This window comes from Mastigoproctus giganteus, chromosome 2 (assembly GCF_048544385.1).
Source record: "Mastigoproctus giganteus isolate SK-2022 chromosome 2, ASM4854438v1, whole genome shotgun sequence".
Classification (NCBI taxonomy): Eukaryota; Metazoa; Arthropoda; class Arachnida; order Uropygi; family Thelyphonidae; genus Mastigoproctus; species Mastigoproctus giganteus.
The window spans coordinates 124,542,882-124,562,572 of record NC_143576.1 but is presented as its reverse complement, the minus strand read 5'-3'; the positions used below and the strand labels follow the sequence as shown (position 1 = coordinate 124,562,572).

Below are 19,691 nucleotides of genomic sequence, written 5' to 3'. Positions count from 1 at the left end.
AATTGAGTCACTGGTTAAAGAGGTGATACAGGATCACCTAAAGAAGAATGCAGCAATAGTTCAGACACAGGATGGGTTTGTTAAGGGAAAGTCTTGTCTGACCAGTTTGATTGGATACTACGATGTGATCACAAAGGAACTGGATGCAAAAAATAATTCTGATATTATATACAGGAATTCCCCGACTTACGTAATACTCAAATTAAGGAAATTCGACTTTACGTAAGTTTCTGCCAGTCAGTGGAAACGTATTTTGCATCGCGTAGGAATAAATGGAGGTGTTTGTGAAAATATCATGTGAACCCAATAACACTTTTTTTTTTTTTTTTTTTTGTAATTCGTTCCAAGTCCTTGTAAGTTGAAAAATTTGCTTATTACTAAGCTATTTATCTCTCTAAAAGGTCATATTTATAATGGAAATTGCACTACCCTTTCATTGTTATATGTTCCTTTATAAGAATCAATTTAAACGCCTTTGTGATATTTTTATAAAGCACGTTTCTGGAGGTCACGACCAAAAAAAACCATAAAAACAATTTGCACTTTCCGGTTTATTGGGCTTTCTGTTAGTGCATCTAATTATAAACAGGTAGTAATTGCAATAATACCAATAACTGCAATTGTATGGGTTTTTACACTATTATGGTGAAATGTGTTCCCTTTCACTGAAATCTTCAATCATATTAAAAAACCTAATTATATTTTCAGAATCTTCTCTTCATTCCTATTTACTTATTACAATTGTGACAAGAAATGAACCAACGGAAAGTGCAAGTGCTGGCAGTGCTAGGACACCAAACAAAATTGATTTAGAAGTGAAGATGAAAATGAAGTATGAAGCAAGACAAAGTTGTCATCTAATTCAAGGGAATTAGGTCTCTCTGCTTCAACAGCGAATACTATTTTAAAGGACAGTGCACATATGTGTGCAAGAACATGTTAAAGGATCAATGTACTTAAGATCAACAGTGATCACAAAACAGTGTTCAGGTGCTATATCAAAGATGGAATAGCTGTTAATAATATGGATGGAAATTCAGAAGCGAGTGCCCCTGAGTCTAATGACCATTCAAGCAAAAGCAACAAGTAGTTATGAAGATATTATGGATAAGTACAGTGAACCCCAAGCCAAGTTCGTGGCAAGCAATGGGTGGTTTAATAGGTTCAAGCATCGCGCTGGTTTCCAAAACATTAAAGTAAGCGGTGAAGTCGCCAGTGGCGATTCTGCAGTTGCAAAGAAATTTTGTGATGTGTTGAAAAAAATTATTGAAGAAGCCGGCTATTCAACACAGCAAACTATTAACATTCACGAGACTGTTCTGTATTGGAAAAAAAATGCCGGATCGAACATACATTGCCAAAGAGGAAAATACAATGCCAGGTTTCAAGACGTCAAAAAATACGGCCACGCTCTTTCTTGGGGCTAATGCAGCAGGAGATTACAGATTAAAACCACTGCTTGTGTACCATTCTGGAAATCCTCATGCATTTAAGGGCATCAATAAAGCCACCCTACCTGTGCATTTCCAATCGAACCAGAGAGCATGGATAACAATAGCTCTCTTTGAGGATTGGTTTAAATGCTGCTTCATTCCCGAGGTTGAAAAATATTGTAAAGACAATGACATTCCTTTCAAGATTTTGCTTCTATTAGATAATGCTCCTGGACATCCTATGCATCTAGATGATTTCAATTCGAATGTGAGAGTCATATTTCTACTGCAAAACACGAATTCACTCATCCAACCTATGGATCAGGGTGTTATTTTGAATATAAAAGCACACTATTTACGCACATTTGCTCAGGCATTGTCTGCAGTATACGATGAGAAAAATTTTAAGTTAAGAGACTTTTGGAAACCTTACAATATTTACCACGCCATCTTAAACATTAATAAGGCCTGGGTGGAAATTACTAAAAGTGTTTAAATGGCGCATGAAAGAAAATATGCACATGGCACGTAAAAGGCTTCGAAGGATTTGAAAAAAAGAGGAATAATATGAAGAGGTTACAGATAAGATTGTAAAGGTTGCAGAGCTACTTCAGCTGGAGGTTGATGCCAAAGATGTGGAGGAGTTAATAGAAGAAGAAGAGAAGGAATTATCTAACAACGAACTTATTGACTTGCAGGTAGCAATAGTGAATGCAGAAAATGCTGACAAAGCTCAAGATGAGCCAAATTAAGAGCTGAGACACTTCATCACCAGAGAAATGGCATTTCATGAAATTGCATTGGCAATGGCAAGGTTTGAGAAGATGGATCCCGACAGCGAGCAAAAGTTAACAGAGGGATGAATGATATGCTTGCTTGCTACAAAGAAATCTATGATGAATAGAAAAAAGCCACTGTCTAGTCATCCATTAATATGTTCTTTCGTAAGGTTGGGTGGCCGACCCCTTCTAAATCTACACAGCCCTCTTCCTCCGCTGCAGTGTACTTATCAGCTGAAGACGTCGATTCTGGCAATGATGCTCGAGAGGTAAAACTTACTGACGTTATGTCTGTCTCGTCTCTTTTTTTTTTGTAATTTTATAATTTTGAAATTTCAAAATTATAAAATTTTTCCTGCGCATGAGATAAAAAATTGAATAAATACAATAAATAGTTCTATTTACACATTCGTCAAACATTTATTTTTTGATTAAATCAATTCAGCGAGCACGGTTGCAAGTGCTGCACAAGCATGGGGAAAATTCCAGCTTATGTAGTGTTCCACGGAACGCAACCCTCACGTGAGTTGGGGAGTTCCTGTACTTAGATTTCAGGAAATCCTTTTGATACTGTTACACATGGGAGACTGCTGTACAAATTGGAGCGGTATAGCATTAAGGGCAATGCTGCTGCAATAGATAAAGGGATGGTTGAGTGGGAGATGGCAGAGAGTGGTAATAAATGGACACTTCTCTAAGTGGACTAATGTTATTAGTTGAGTCCCCCAGGGTTTTGTGCTGCTGGGCCCATTGTTCTTTTCTATGTTTATCAATCATATTGCTGAAGGCATATTAGGCTTACTGTCCAAGTTTGCAGATGATACAAAGGTTGGCAGGGTTTTTAATGATAGTAATGACAATATGCCACTACAACAGGATCTAGAAAAGTTAGGCAGATGGGCTGAGAAATGGCAACTGAAGTTAAGCATTGACAAATGCAAAGTACTGCATATGGGTAGCAGTAATCTGAGAGTAATGTACCAACTGTGTAGTACTACACTCAGGGTAATTGTGTAGTCAGATATGAAGTTCTTTGAGCAGCGCATACAGGCTGCAAGGGTAGCTAATGGTGTCTTGTCAATGATATACAGGAATTTTGCTAGAAGGATAAGAAAGTGATTATCCTATTGTATAAGGCAGTGGTCAGGCCACATCTCGAGTACTGCATTCAAGTCCTGGAGGCTTCATTTCAGGAAGGGTGTACAGCTGCTTGGAAAGAGTACATAGAAGAGCGATGAGACTGGTGAAGGGAACAAAGTGTGCTCTTACCAAGAAAGGCTTCAGTTCTGCAAACGGCAGCATCTGGATCCAGAGTAGGCACCTGTGAGGTTATCTGATAGAGGTGTTTAAATTTGAATGGATTAAGCAAGCTCAATGCTGATGGAATTCTTTCTCTTGGCAGACTACGCATATTAAGGGGCATAAATTCAAACTGAGGAAGGACAGCTGCAAAATACACATGTGAAAGTTTGCTTTAGCCAGCAAGTGGTTGACTGCTAAACAACCTTCCATTTGTTATTGTGAATGTTGACAGATTAAATAAATTCAAGCAAGTACCAGAAACTTTGGAGGGAAGAATGGATGGTGCAATGGGAAGTGTGTATATTGTTGTTTTTTTTTTTTTTTTTTTTTTTGCTGCATATGTTTGCTTCCTTGCATCATTTGCCACTACTAATGCTAATAATGTGTCAATTGTGTGGTAGTACACTAAGGGTAAGAAAATGAAATGGACCTGGGGGCAGAGCTGGCCTTAGCAAATGCAGGGACCAATCTGAACCATTTTGGTGGGCCCCCATACTTAATTAGGTATGAGGAATATAGGCTATTATGTCAAATTAAAAATAATAATAATATCTAGATTTATTGGTTATATTTTGACATAAAATAAAACCATCAAAATGGAATGCAATGTCAAAAATTTGTTTTGATCAAACTAAACACATCAGAAAGTTATATTAAAATTAATGCAATAATGAAGAAGCACACAAAAATAAATCACTGTTAAATAATATCACTCATGTAATGGATTTTAACCAACAAAACTATAATTATAAAGAAATTTTTCTTGTTTTTAGTTCAGCACCATCTAAAATTTTATCAAAATTTAAATTTCTTACTTCATTACATTCTATTGATAATATTGCAAGGCCTCATGTTCTGCTTTTGGCAGCCACTCTTTCACCTTAATCTTATCTTGGAGCATGTTTGACTCCTCAGATATGATTTTATCTGAGGAGTCACTTTTAATTTGGAAAAGCTGCTTTTCCCTGAAGCTACTGACTGGAATTGTCAAAAATATGTATAAAACAATATAAAAATCCAGGAGCTCTCTTGATGACTGGGCTAGGCAGTTAGGTAAAGTGCCTGGCAACACAAAGGTCGCAGGTTTGAATCCCGCCTCGGACTTGGATCAGAGTAAAATGCAAAAATTTTGGGAGTTGCATTATGGCTACAGAAGCCGATGCGCCAACAACTAAAAAAAAAAAAAAAAAAAATATCCCTCATTTAAGAAAGGAATTTCAGGATTTTCAAAAGTTGTCCAAAGTATGAAGAAGGAAGAATTGGCTTCAGTTTTCATTTCCTCAACAAGAATAAGACCATCTAAATATGCTGTTTATCTGCAGTGCAGTTGAATGCTCAATGGAACAATTTGATTTGACTAAAGCTGCATTACGTTAGAGCTTTTCAGCTCTTTAAAATTCCCCTTTTCCTCTTTTTGTGGAGGAAACTGCTTCATGCCACCTACATCAGCCCCACATTATTTTGTAGGGTGTTCCTTATTTTCCAAAGCTGGAGGTGAAAACCCTAGTGCAGGACTCCTTGTGGGCGTGGGGCCTGATTGGGCTGGCCCTGCCTGGGGGTAACTGTTCAGTCCAATATGGAGTTCTCTGAACAGTGCAGCCAGGCTGCCAGGACCTCTCATAGGGTTTTGTCAATGATATACAGTAATTTTGCAACAGGGATAATGAGGCAATTATCCCATTCTATAAGGCAATGATCAATCAGGCTGCACCATGAGTACTGCATACAGGTTTCTAGAGGCTTCATTTTAGGAAGGATGTAGAGCTGCTGGAATGGGTACAGAGAAGGGCAACAAGATTGATGAGGGGTACAAAAGGGTGGCCTTACCAAGAAAGGCTTCAGTTCAGCAAATTGTAGCATCTGGCGAGTAGGCACCTGCAAGGTGAGCTGATTGAGGTGTTTAAGTCTTTGAATGGACTGAGCAAGCACAATGCTAATGGGATTTTTCCTCTTGCTCAGACTACACATATGAGGGGGCATAAATTCAAACTGAGGAAGGACAGTTGCAGAACAGATGTGCAGAATTTTGCCTTTCACCAGCGGGTATGGTAATTGCTGGAACAAGCTTTGATCCGTTTTTGTAGAAGTGGATAGTTTGAATAAATTCAAGGAAGAACTAGACAAACTATTGGAGGTGATGGATGATAAAATGGGACTTTTTTTTTTTGGCTGATGCTGTATAAGCTTGTGTTCTTGCATCATTTGCCACTATTAATACTAATACTGACTGTCCTACAATTATTTATTAAATCCTTTTTTTTGAGGGTAGGGGTGTTGATAAGACCTTGAACAAAGGCATCTCATAGACATGTAATGTTCCTGATTACATAACATCCTTTTGTCTCTAATTCAGCCCTAGAATCACCATATCACACACATATGCTATTACAGCAATACAATTCAGTACTTCTTTTTTTTTTTCATAATTATCGTATGCCTGCTCATTACTGAAGTAGTTACTAAAACCTTAGTTGTGTTACTAAAAACTTGATTTTGGGTCAATTAGCTGATCATAATCTTTTAAAGAAATCAAAGGCACCTGGAAATCCACGAACAAGCTGAGGACATTGCAAGAAATAGCATGATCTATTACATTAAAGACTCTAAACCTGTCTTCTGATATTTTTGTATAAATCTCTGCATCAAAAATCTTTCAGAGACCTTGGCAAAATAGCAACAGGTCTATATGATCTAGTTTCACTTGCAGACCTATCAGAGCACTTACATCAACTTCAGCAAGGCAAGTTTCCAGAAGTCAAGGAAAAATTCCCTCTCGCAAACAAGGATTATACAGGTCAAAAATATGAGCCTATTGCTGATAAAAAGGTTTTAAGACAACTGCATCAAGATAACACATCGCTGGAGCTGTATTATCTTTAAAGTTTGCAATAGCAAAATCTAATTCATTTAGAAGATGGAGGCTCAATTCTCTTCTGAGGAACAAGCAGGCTCAGCACTAGGGGTGCACAAGTGAGGCACTTGCCACAGGCACCACCTAAAAAATAGATGCCACACTGTTAATAAAATATGTTTTACATTTAACATTCAATATCAAATTTCTACTTTCTCTCTACCCCAAATTGTATAATTGTAGATAGTTTTCACTATCTAAAATTATACAAATATACCACAGTGATAGTTACAGTAATGCATAATCCCTTAATGATGTTGAGTGCAGAATTGTTGAGGAATTATTAATAAACTATTTTTTGTTAAGTGCTTTCTTTTAATGGTTCTGCAGAGTGCAGACGCCGTTCTGTGGGGGTGCAGGTAATTTTGCGAGGACTTTTGTTAGTAATGCTAGTAATATTCTCCAGTTAAGCCTGCAAACCGAAATTCTAGATGTGCTACTGCATATATATGCGTGTTAAGTTACGTTATGAATTAGACGCCATTACAAGTTTTTGCCTCAGGTGCCACAAATGCTAGTGTCAGCCCGGAAATAAGCTTCAATGCCCAAAAAAAGCTGTCATATTAGGGCTGCCCAAGAATTAGGTCTACCCACGTGTATTATGTCCATAAATTCTATGTGTTCCCTGACCAGTTTTGTCTGTTTTGCTGACTCAGCCACAGAGTGAAAAAAAGGCCAAAAAAGTTCCTTGCTTGATTGATGGGATTCGCACTGGGTCTTTTCCACCTGGAGTGGAAAGGTTGGTATTATAAGTAAACTACCTGCAAAGACAATGTGTAGAGGTGGTCCTGAACCAAACTATGGCAACCCCACTCTGCATTTATGAAGGTACTGTTACTGTACTCGGCAAAGCAAATCAGTGCAGTAGTGAATATGTTTGTGCAGTGCAGAATTATGTTGTTTGTGTTCAGTGATCAGCCTCTTAGCCCAGCAGTATGCAGAGTGTACACCCTAATGGTTATCATCATTGCCCTGTGAAAGTGGCCATCTGCTAACATCATACTTATTTCAATTACAGATATGAAGATCCCACCCTATCTCCCACAGCGACAGCAATCAGCAAAAAAAACTCAGTTAACAATAAAAGTTGAAAGTCACATGATGCTGTCTCAGTTCAGAACAGAAGTTCAAAGTCTCAGTCCACAAGAGAAGTGGAAAGTCACAAGTTGGTGAATGCCAAGAGCATTCACATAACTAGTATTGTAGGTGCCATACAGATGCCTTCAAGTGAATGTGCTTCAGTTACTATGTAACACAAATAAACCATCCACAGACCATATACACAAGGAGCCCCATAGATCTGTAAAGTGCAAGGTCAAATGTTGTATGCAGTTTCTATGTAGCACAAACATCAACAAACTGCACAGCCCAAGCAGTTGAACAGTTCTGTCAGGTGACAGCAAAAATTTTGCATTATTTAAAGACTTCATCAGGTACTTTTAGATAAACATCCAATAATCCAGAACATCCTATTATCAGGGCATTGACAATGTCCCATGGATATTACACCATCGGACTTATACTGTCTGACTTCATAAATGGACATATCAGCTTTCATGGAGCAAACTTTTAAAACACAAAAATATTTCATTCTGCAAATACTACCAAATAAAAAGATAACTTACCTCAACTTTTCTTCTAAAAATTGGAGCTAACACAAACACCCCAGCTGCAAAAGTTAAAAGAGCAAAAGCATGACTAGTAGTGGGAAGACGAGATGCCAAACATACAGATCCAAAAATTGCAGCATTCAAAGATAAAGTGCTGGAAGCACTGAAAAAGAAATATAACAACTGCATTAATACACTTGATGGCCCAGAAGTAAAACAACATCTGAATTTTTAAAAAATATATTGAACAATAATTTAAGATTTAACAAATCAGAAGGTCGCTTCACTCCCCCTGACTTGTGTCACACGAACCTGAATTATACATTTTTTATATTTTATATTTTAATTTTTTTTAGTGGGGGAACCCCCTCACCCGCTTCTAATAATAAAAAGGTGTACAAAAATTATATTATTTTTTTTTTACATATTTTGATGTACAAAACATCAACCATTTCTTGTCCAATTTTTTGTTTTTTGTTTCATTTTCCATTAATACAAAGAGATTTTTAGCTGCCTTCACTCTCCTTAATGCAACGTACAATTGTCCATGCGAAAAACATGGTGATGTTAAGTCAACCAACCTTAGATAATGCTTGACTTTAGCTTCTGTTTATTGTCATACTAAAAGCCAGTTTCACAGGAAACTGTGTTTGTTAAAAAATGAAGCTATATTCCCCTTCATTTGAATACATATGAATCTGTGGAATATATGCTTTCGATCCAGCTCTGTCACCTGTGAACGTTAACAAACCAAACATTTCTTCCTTATTTCCACTACACGTAGTCTTGTACCATTGCAAATTCCATTTTTTATATCTAAGTTTCTTAAAACCATAACAATTGCATTTACCTTTAAAAATAGTTTATGCAGAGGTAAACCTGAAGGCTTCAGATAATAGTGTTTTGGGTGTTACAGAGTTGTATTCTTCAGTATTACAAGTATCTGGCATAATTTTGTCTGATGAATAAACTATTTTCAATTCTCCTGGAATCTTAATTTCAGATAAAACTTTTTCATTCAGCTAACAGTATTATTTCTTGCAGCTAAATTGAAACTTTTCTACCAAAGGAGTTCCAATAATTTCAAAAATGTCATGTATTAAATTTCCAGAACTGCGAATATTTTCAGAAATCTCTATTTGATCATTTTTTATGATTTTTTTCTTTTTTATTAATGATTGCAGTTTCAGTAGACAATTTGTGATTCATTTTTTTTTTTTTTTGCTCTTTTTGTGTCTTTCCTTTCTTAATTGTGAAGCCTTTAACTTATTATAATCACTTTATTTTCTTCGATATCAGGATTTTTAAGTGCTTCTTCAATATCTTTTCTTTTCTTCTCAGCCTTTCTGATATGATTTTTCACTTTTCTATTACTGCCACTATTAACAACATTGCTAATAGCTGAAAAAACTTTTTAAAAAATTGAATCGTTGCCTTGAGACATACAGAATTTTAAAATTAAATCTCACAATTAACAAGACCAAATTGTCAACACTGTGTGAAGTCAATGCTACTAAACACTATCAGGTAACGAGTCATCGCTGTGGTATATGCAGCTTGATTTAAGAGTAACGTGCCTAGGCATGGTCTTTGAGACAGACCTGTCAATCACTTTGTTGTAGTATGACACAACAGCAGTTAGCCACCCCACCTTGCAGAAAGCTAAATGTGTGCATGCGAAAATGCATTATTTCCAAAATATTCTTTTATATATAGATAAGTGTATACAATTCTAAAATATTGACTGGAAGTTGTGAATTTGTCACTCACACACTAGCAAGAGTGTTAGGGATTTATTGGATGATTGTTTTTTAAAGCAGCATGTTAGAGAGGAAACAAAAGAGAGTAATATTCTAGATCTGATTAACAGCAGTGATTATTCATGCATTAAGAATCTGCAGATAAAAGAACCACTACGTAGCAGTGTCACAGTGATCTGATGTGGAATTTACTTAAGGTTGTAACTACCATAAAGGGTAAAGGGAAGGGTTTTTGGTATTGTAAAGATGACTACAATGGTCTCAGACAGTTTTTAAATTCTATACAATGGGCCCAACAAATGATGTTACCAACCAAAAATTCTGAATGGGCAGCATTCAAAGAAATAATCATAAAAGCTACTAGGCTTTTCACACAAATTAAGAAATACCACTCAAGGCTTAGACATATTTGGATGTCACATGAACTAAACACTGCAGAGAATAAAAATGCATGGGATGCATTTAAATTATCAGGTGACACAGAAGCCTTTGACTTTATTACAGGAAGGAAACTATCTGTAATCAAGTCACAAAGGAGGTTAGCAAGTAAAGACAGATTACAAGAAATCTTTGGCAAAGGTGCAAAGAAAAACAGAAAACACTTCATTACTTATGTAAACACTAAAAGGAAGGGGATGAATCACATTGACATTGGTTCTTCGTATCGATGGTTCCACTGTTGATGATCCTGCTCAGGTTGCTGATAAGCTGAATAAGTATTGCGCATCTATATTCACACATTATAAATTCTTTTTTGGGAAGTGGATGCCAGAAGATTATCAAACAGAGCTAAATCACACTGTGGGTAACCACCCAGGTGTGAACCAACGGAAGCGGGGGTCGAGGTGTGGTGCCCACACCACATGGAGGAATGCTGCCCTCTGTGTTACCAGGCAATACTAGGTAGTAGATGACTCTCATCAACCGGTGCAATACCACCACTTTGATTATTGGAGGCTTGAAGTGGTGGAACCATTGTCTTGAGAGCTAAGTTCCGGTCAACCCTTCCCCACCTCTTCCATCATGCAGTATGACTGATGAGTTTTGAGGTTATGATGAACATCATGGCGAGATCCAATCTTCCTTACATTTCGAGAGTACAGCTCTAAAACAGTCTTGGCAGGCTGGCTGCTAGTTAGTACACTGGACCGAACCTATTGGTAACTCTCCAGGAGGCTTCTGGATCAGCTAGTGTATATTCTTGCTACCACAACTCTGCCAGATAGTGACTGGAGGGAGTCTGAGTAGAGTGTATGTGGGGGGGCAGTATCGATGCCACGTTATGTCAAGGATCTGCGTTTATTCTTACCATATGTACGCCATATCCAAAAATTTCATTACTTCATACAGCATGTCCCCCCGACTTTTTCTTACTATTCAATACACCATGAATTATCAAACTAATAGAGTAAACTTATCTGTAAAAAGATCTAAACCTCCCAAACACTTAATAGTTCATTTCACAAATATACGTGGTCTCAATTCTAATCTCAACGACGTCCATTTCCACTTGCAGTCTGCCAAATCCCATGTACTTTTTCTGACAGAATCTCAGTTATTGGTTGATTCAACTACTGCTCATCTCAACTCCCCAAATTATTTGCTGTATGATTCCTTTCGCCTCAAAGGTGGTATATGTGCATATGTCCTTTCCGATATTCTGTGTCAGAGACTTGGTAATTTAGAATCTCCTCTCTGTCTTAAAATCGATTCTCGATCTTCTCTGGCTTAAAATCTCTCTACCACATTGTGTCAAATTCATTTGCTGTCTCTACCATTCTCCCAACTCCACATTCACCCAAATCACATGGAGCTCTTTGACTTCCTCTCTTTGCAACTTGACTTTCTCCAGTCCAACTTTCCTAACAGTGAGGTCATTTTCCTTGGTGATTTTAATGTTCACAACTCCAGCTGGCTTCCATTTTCTAGTCACACAGACCCAGCTGGCTGAGATGCTGAGGCTTTTGTAATTACTAATGACCTTTCACAGATTATTCATTTACCTACAAGGATACCGGACAATCCTAACCACACTGCCAACACGCTTGATATTTTTCTCACAAACAACCCTTCTAAGTACATGGTCGAAGTAAGTGCTGGTCCATTAGGCACCTCAGATCACAACTTGGTGATTGTCTCTTCTCCAATGGAGCCTTGGCTATTCCCAACCTCGTATTGTTTGGCATTACAAGAATGCAAAATGGGATGACCTGCAAGATTTCTTTTCTTCTTTTCTTGGTCGGATTACTGTTTCAAAACTTCTGACGTCAACGTTTGCTCAGATCGTGTTAGTGAAATTATTCTTGCAGGAATGGAATCCTTTATTCCACAGTCCACTTTAAAATCTCGTCCTTTATCTAAACCTTGGTTTGCCAATAAATGTGCTAAGGCTGTTCAGGAGAAGAACGTTGCATATTGTAATTGGCTTGTTTCCAATTCTTCAGTTTCATTTTCTGCCTATACCAAAGCTCGCAACAATTGTAAAGCAATTATTAATCAGTCCAAACTAGATTTTGAACAGACTAAGAGTAGAAAACTTGCTTCTTACCCTAATGGTAGCCGAGCATTCTGGTCTTTTGCCAAAGCTATTGCAAAGGCTGCAACCTTTGCCTATCTCTGCTCCCACCTCTGTCAAAACCAGATGGTTCTGTTGTCACTTCAGCCAAGGATAAAGCTGACCTGCTAGCATCCGATTTTATTTCCAACTCATGTATTAATGATTAAATCTTGGTAAAACACCTCCCACCATTCCCAACACGCTCCATTCAATGCCTCCTGTGGTCTTCCGTCAAAAGGATGTCAGAAGGATTTTTACGAATCTTGATACAAAGAAAGCTCCAAGTCCTGATGGTATTTCTCCACTTGTTCTCAAAACCTGTGCTTCTGAACTTACTCCTGTTTTTGCCGCCTTTTTTCACTTTCTTATTCCAAAGATGTTTTTCCTTCTCTGCTCTACTCCCACCTCTGTCAAAACCAGATGGTTCTGTTGTCACTTCAGCCAAGGATAAAGCTGACCTGCTAGCATCCTGCTTGGAAATTTCCTCATATCCAGCCAGTTCCTAAAAAGGGTGAGAAATCCCTCCCGTTGAATTATCTCCCCATTGCAATTACTTCTACTATTTAGGTGCCTCCATAGCCAAGTGGGCGGGATCAGCAGTGTGTAGCACACACTTCTTGATTAGACCGGGGTTCGAGCCCGTGACCACCAAATATGAAAGGTCAGGGAATGACCACCGCATATCCCTGGAGCAATATGGCCTTAGTTACTAATGACAAATAAACAAACAATCTTCTACGCTTTCTAAAGTAATGGAGAAATCATCAACCGCCAACTCTTAAACTACCTAGAAACCTTCCATCTGATCAATAATCGCCAGTATGGATTCTGTCGGTATCGATCCACTAATGATATTCTGGCGTATATTACTAATTTATGGGCAAATTGAATGGAAAAGTTTGGTGAAACACAAGCAGTTACTGGTACCTCCATAGCCAGTTGGGCAGGAGCAGCATGCTTCTTGATTAGACTGGAGTTTGAGCCCGTGACCACCAAATATGGAGGATGTGAAAAAAAAAAAGGTCGGGGAATGACCACCGCATATCCATGGAGCAATATGGCCTTAGTTGCTAATGCTCCTAAAAACCAAATAACAACAAGCAGTTGCTCTTGACATCTCAAAGGCTTTTGATTATGTTTGGCATAAATGTCTTCTAAACAAGCTTCCATCTTATAGTTTGCCAAATGTTTTTTGTAATTGGTTATCCAGTTTTCTCTCTGATCGTTCACTGAGGGTGATGGTAGATGGCTCTCTGTCTTCTAACTTCTCCACTAATGCTGGTGTCCCCCAAGGTTCAGTTCTTTCCCCCACGCTTTTCCTCTTGTATGTTAACGACCTTTTCCATTGACTGGAAATCCTATCCATAGTTTTGCCGATAATAACCTTGTCCTGTCCTGCCCTGCTCAATCAGCTTCAACTTCTTGAATATCTGCTACCAATTCCTTAAATGCAGATCTCCAGGTAATTCTGCAGTGGCGGAAAGACAACTTAATTGATTTCAATCCGTCTAAAACTCAGTCTTGTCTCATATCTTAAAAGATGGTTAAGTGCGAGAAGGCAGAGGGTGGTAATCAATGGGTGCTGCTCGTCTTGGACTAATGTTATTAGTGGAGTCCCACAGGGTTTGTGTTAGGTCCACTGTTGTTTTGTATATTTATCAATGATATTGATGAAGGTATATCAGGCTTAATGTCGAAATTTGCAGATGATACAAAGGTTGGCAGGGTTGTTAATGACAGTAATGGCAGTGTGCTACTGCAACAGGATCTAGATAATTTAGGCAGATGGGCTAAGAAGTGGCAACTGAAGTTTAACCTTGACAAATGCAAAGTACTGCATATGGGTAGAAGTAAACCCAGAGAAACGTGCCAACTGTGTGGTACTACACTTAAGGTGGTAGAAAATGAAAAAGACCAGGGAGTAATTGTGCAGGCAGATATGAAGTTTTCTGAGCAATGCAGACAGGCTGCCAGGGCAGGTCATGGGGTTTTGTCAATGATATATAGGAATTTTTCTAGCAGGGAAAAGGAGGTGATTATCCCTCTGTATAAGGCAATGGTCAGGCCACGCCTTGAGTACTGCGTACAGGTCTGGAGGCCTCATTTTAGGAAGGATGTAGATTTACTTGAGCGTGTACAGAGAAGGGCAACAAGATTGGTGAGGGGAATGAAGGATCCTCTTATCAAGAGAGGCTTAAGTTCTGCAAATTGCAGTGGCTGGAGACTAGGCACCTGCGCGGTGATCTGATTGAGGTGTATAAGGCCTTGAATGGGTTCAGCACGCTGAATTCTGATGGGATCCTTGCACTTGTTCAGATTACGAACCTAAGGGGGCATAAATTCAAATTACGAAAGGACAGATGTAGAATAGATGTGCGGAAATTTGCCTTTAGCCAGCGGGTGGTTAATTGCTGGAACAAACTTCCATCTGTCGTTGTGGAAGTTGATAGATTGAATAAATTTAAAGAGGAACTGGACAGGCATTTGGAGGGAATGGTGTGATTTTTTTTTTTTTTTTTTTTGGCTGATGCTGCATAAGCTCATACATTTGCTTTCTTGCATCACATGCCACTACTACTATCTCACAAAAAGGATTCTTCTGTTCCTATGCTTATCTTTGGTGACACTCCGATTTCTAGGCAAAATGATATATCTCTTTTGGGGATTACCCTGACTTCTAATCTCTCTTGGCACAAGCACATCACAATTATTGCTTCCTCTGCATCTAAAAAAACTTGGTTTTCTCTTTCGTTCTCGGCGTTACTTTTCTTCCAAACAGCTGTTCACTCTGTACAAATCGCAAATCTGCCCTACCATGGAATATTGTTCTCACATCTAGGGCAGTGCCCCCCAAAACCTCTCTCAGGCTTCTAGATTCCATTCAGAAGAGGGCAGTTAGGTTAATTAATGAATCCTCTCTAAAAGAGTTTCTCCACTCGCTGTCTCATAGACATACTGTTTCTGCTGCATGCCTTTTCTACAGATACTTCCATGGGCACTGTTCTTCTGAATTGGCTTCTATAATTCCCGCTCTCTCTCTCTTTCAAAACAGTTCCGAACATGTGCCGCCACCAACCAACATCCATTTACTGTCCAACTTCAAACTCACAGAATCAACTTTTCATCTTCCTCGTTTATTCATTCAACTGCTATTTTCTGGAACAACCTTCCTTCATACGTATTTCCTGAAAATTACGGTCTACAGAAGTTCAAGTCTAATGTCAGCAAATATCTTCTTTTATCTTTTCAATCTCCAGCCCAAGCATGGTACTAAGTACTCCAGGTTCTAATGCCTTTCATGTTTGGGTTTTCATATAAAAAAAAAAAAAAAAAATTTTGTAATAACTGAGAGAAGTGAAAGAGAAATTTCTGAAATTAAATGTAAGAAAGGCACCTGAGGATAGGATCTGTCCAATTATATTAAAGGAGGTAAGCAAACCCTTAACCATAATTATAAGTGCAGCCTTCGATTCAGGGGAAGTTCCCATGGACTGAAGATGCATGAATGTATCCCCAATTCACAAATGAGGATCAAAGCGTGAGTAATTACAGACCTATTAGCTTAACTTCTGTTCCAGGAAAATAAGTGAGTCACTGGTTAAAGAAGTAATGCAGAACCATCTGGACAGGAGTGAAATTATACTTCAGTCACAGCATGGGTTCGTTAAGAGGAGATCTTGTCTGACCAATTTGACTGGATACTACAATTCAGTAGCAAAGGAACTGGATGCAAAATATAATTTTGATATTATATATTTGGATTTCAGGAAAGCTTTTGATACTGTTGTACATAATACACTGCTGTACAAATTGGAGCAGTGTGACATTAAAGGCAAGTTACTGCTATTGATAAAGGGAATGGGAGAAGTTGTTAGAGAGCTTGATAACAGCTCTCTCTAACAACTTCGTGGACTAGTGTCCAGTAAAGTCTCAGAGGGTTCTGTGCTGGGCCCAATGTTGTTTTCTGTGTTTATTAATGATACCGATGAGGATAAATCAGGCTTAATGTCCAGTTTTGCAGATGATATGAAAGCTGGCTGGGTATGGCAGTAATGATGGTATGCTACTGTAACAAGATCTAGAACAATTAGGCAGTTGGGATGAGAAATTGCAACTGAGGTTTAACATTATTAAATGCAAATTACTCCACATGAGTAGCAGTAATCCCAGATTAACATACCAATTATGTGGCACTACATGGTAGTGGAAAATGAAAAAGACCTGGGAGTAATTGTCTGGTCAGATATGAAGTTTTCTGAGCAGTGCAGATAGGCTGTCAGGTCAGCACAAAAGGAGGTTTGTCAATAATACACAGGAATTTTGCTAGCAGTGATAAGGAGGTTATCATTCCATTGTACAAGGCAATAGTTAGGCCACATCTTGTTTGTTTGTTTGTTTGTTTTAGGGTTTTATGGCGCATTAGCATCTAAGGCTATAATGCGCCAAGTCAAAAGGATGTAGAATATAAAACTATAATATTAAAATTATTTGTATATTATTGTAAAATAATATACGATATAAAACGTTCATATAGCATAAAACGATAAAAATATTTTAGATAGAATTATTTAGATTAATAAGTTGTAAAAACTTAAAAATAGCTGACACGTTGTCATTGTCCGATAAAACCTGTCTGAGTGTATAAGGTTCAGACAGATGGCTAAAACATAAACGGCGGTCATTATAAAAGGACGGACATTCAATTAAAATATGACGGACTGTTAAAATGGTGTCACAATTTCTGCACATAGGACGATCGTCTGCCCTCAGCAAATAGCAGTGTGTCAAGTGACAATGTCCTATGCAGAATCGAGATAGAACAACTTCCTCTTTTCGGTTCCTGCGCAGACTAGACTGCCAATGTTCAATTACAGGCTTAATCTCATATAACTTGTTTGTAATCTGTCCATGCCATGAGTGTTGCCATTGGGATACCAGTTTCTTTCGAATTACCGGCCTGTAGTCTGTATAGGAGACTAACAGGCAAGAGTTAAATAGGTTTGCTGATTTGGCTGCAGTGTCTGCCAAATCATTTCCTGAGATCCCAATGTGGCCTGGCATCCAGTAGAAATGAACATCAAATTTGAATTGTGCAAGAAAATGCAGCTTCTGCTGTATCCGGGTCAGGACAGGATGAGGGTTGAACCTCATCGATGATAAAGCCTGCAATGAACTCAGAGAATCGGTATATATAATATATTTTTTGTGGTGGGTGGTTCGTATGCGATCTAAGGCTAGCTCAACCGCATGCAGCTCTGCAGTGAACACACTGCATTCGTTGGAGATCTGCTCAGATACCGTGGTATCTGGGAAAACAGCTGCAGATCCGACAGACATTTCTGACCTCGAGCCATCTGTGTAGATGGGCAAGAAGTCAGCATGTTCAGAGCGATCAGCTAAAAAGAGCTGCAGGTAGACGGTGGACGAAGTATTGTCCTTTCTCCAATTGTTAAGGGAGAAGTTGCAGTTTGGGACACGAGCATGCCAGGGTGGAAAAGGTTGCCCTGGTGATGGGGCAACATTGTCTAATGTGATGTTCAAATCGTTGAGTAGCCTTTGGATACGAATACCGAATGGTTGATTGGCAGTCTGGCGAATGTTGTACAGATTTTCCCAACGTGACTCAAAAACGGGTGTCCATGTCGGATGGTCTGGCAGGGATTTCAGTTTCAAAGCATACAGTAGAGACAACTGTTTCCTGCGAAGCGAACGAGGGCTCATTCGCTTCGACGTAGAGGCTATGGACAGGAGAAGTTCGAAATGCTCCAGTGGCAGTACGGATCGCCTGATGGTGGATGGGATCCAGCCATCGGAGAACGCTGAGTCTAGCGGATGCGTATACCTGGCACTCGTAATCTAACTTAGATCGTACGAGTGCACGATAGAGGCGCAAAAGGGTACATCGGTCAGCGCCCCAAGAATGTGAGGAGATTGCACATAGGATATTCAAACCTCTCGTGCACTTCGCACGTAGTTGACGGATGTGTTCTAGAAAGGTCAGCTTTTTATCAAATATAAGCCCCAAATATCTAGTCTCAGGTACTACTGGGATAGCATTTTGTCCAAGCCTCAGTTCAGGTTCAGGGTGAAGATTACGTTTTCTGCAAAAATGCATACAAACAGTCTTTTGTGCAGAAAACCTGAACCCGTTATTCGTTGCCCACGAGTTCAAATGGTCAATGGCACATTGCAGTTGCCTCTCAATTACTCATGTTGCAGGAATGACAGAATATGCTAAAATCGTCAACATAGAGGGCACAGTTTACAGTTGGAGGAAGTTGTTCTGTGATGGAATTCACTTTAATGGCAAAAAGCGTAACACTTAAAACGGATCCTTGAGGTACTCCCTCCTCTTGTCTAAAAGAGCGAGAGAGAATAGATCCTACACGGACTTGAAAAGAACGGTGACATAAAAAGTTTTTAATAAAATTGGGGAGATTACCTCTAAGGCCGATACTGTAGAGGTCTTTTAAAATTCCAAATCTCCAAGTTGTGTCATACGCTTTTTCCATATCGAAGAACACTGACACCAGGTGTTCTCGTTTTAAAAAGGCATCTCGAATGGAAGTTTCGAGCCTGATTAAATGGTCCAAAGTTGACCTATTCCTATGGAAGCCGCACTGAAATCTGGAGAGGAACCCATTAGGCTCCAAATACCATATAAGACGGGCATTGACCATTCTCTCCAGAATTTTGCACAGACAGCTAGTCAGAGCAATAGGATAGTAGTTCGTTGGGATTTTAGGATCTTTTCCTGGCTTAGGAAAGGCAAGCACGATTGCCTTATGCCAGGAATCCGGAAACTGCTCTTCTTGAAATATTCTGTTATATAGAAAAAGCAGTTGGTCCATGGATTTTGCAGACAGATGTTTGATCATATCATAATGGATAAGATCTGGTCCAGCAGCACTTGCCTTGGTAAGAGTTAGAGCTGTTTCTAACTCTTCCGTGGTAAAAGGCCCGTTATAGGGATGTGACCTTTTAGATTTAAAGTTAATTGGCTGCTTTTCAAATTTCTCTTTCCAGACCAGAAATTCTGGGGAGTAAGCAGAATTTTATGAGATGGAAGAGAAGGTCTCCCCAAGTACATTGGCTATTGCAGTTAGGTCTGCAATAACGCATCCATTATACTCCAGGACCGATGAAGGGTGCGATGTATATTTACCCTTCATTTTTCGGATTTTGTCCCATATAGCTTTACTGCTGGTTGACTGGGTAATGGTGGATGTAAAGCGGACCCACAATTCCTTTTGGCTCTGACGACGAATATATCGTGCTTTTGTGCGTGCACGTTTGAAGGCTAAGAGATTGGCTGTGGTAGGATATCGTCGGAATATCC

At 38.9% G+C, this 19,691-nt stretch overlaps 1 protein-coding gene across 2 annotated transcripts in view; it reads right to left on the bottom strand.

The window, feature by feature from the left end:
• PIG-C (phosphatidylinositol glycan anchor biosynthesis class C) overlaps positions 1 to 19,691 on the bottom strand; it is a 122,550-nt gene that overhangs the window by 16,655 nt on the left and 86,204 nt on the right. For both annotated transcript variants that reach the window (XM_090368661.1, XM_090368662.1), the window contains exon 5: positions 8,051 to 8,198. In XM_090368661.1, the coding sequence (XP_090224787.1) occupies positions 8,051 to 8,198 (148 nt within the window). The remainder of the gene's footprint in view (positions 1 to 8,050; positions 8,199 to 19,691) is intronic.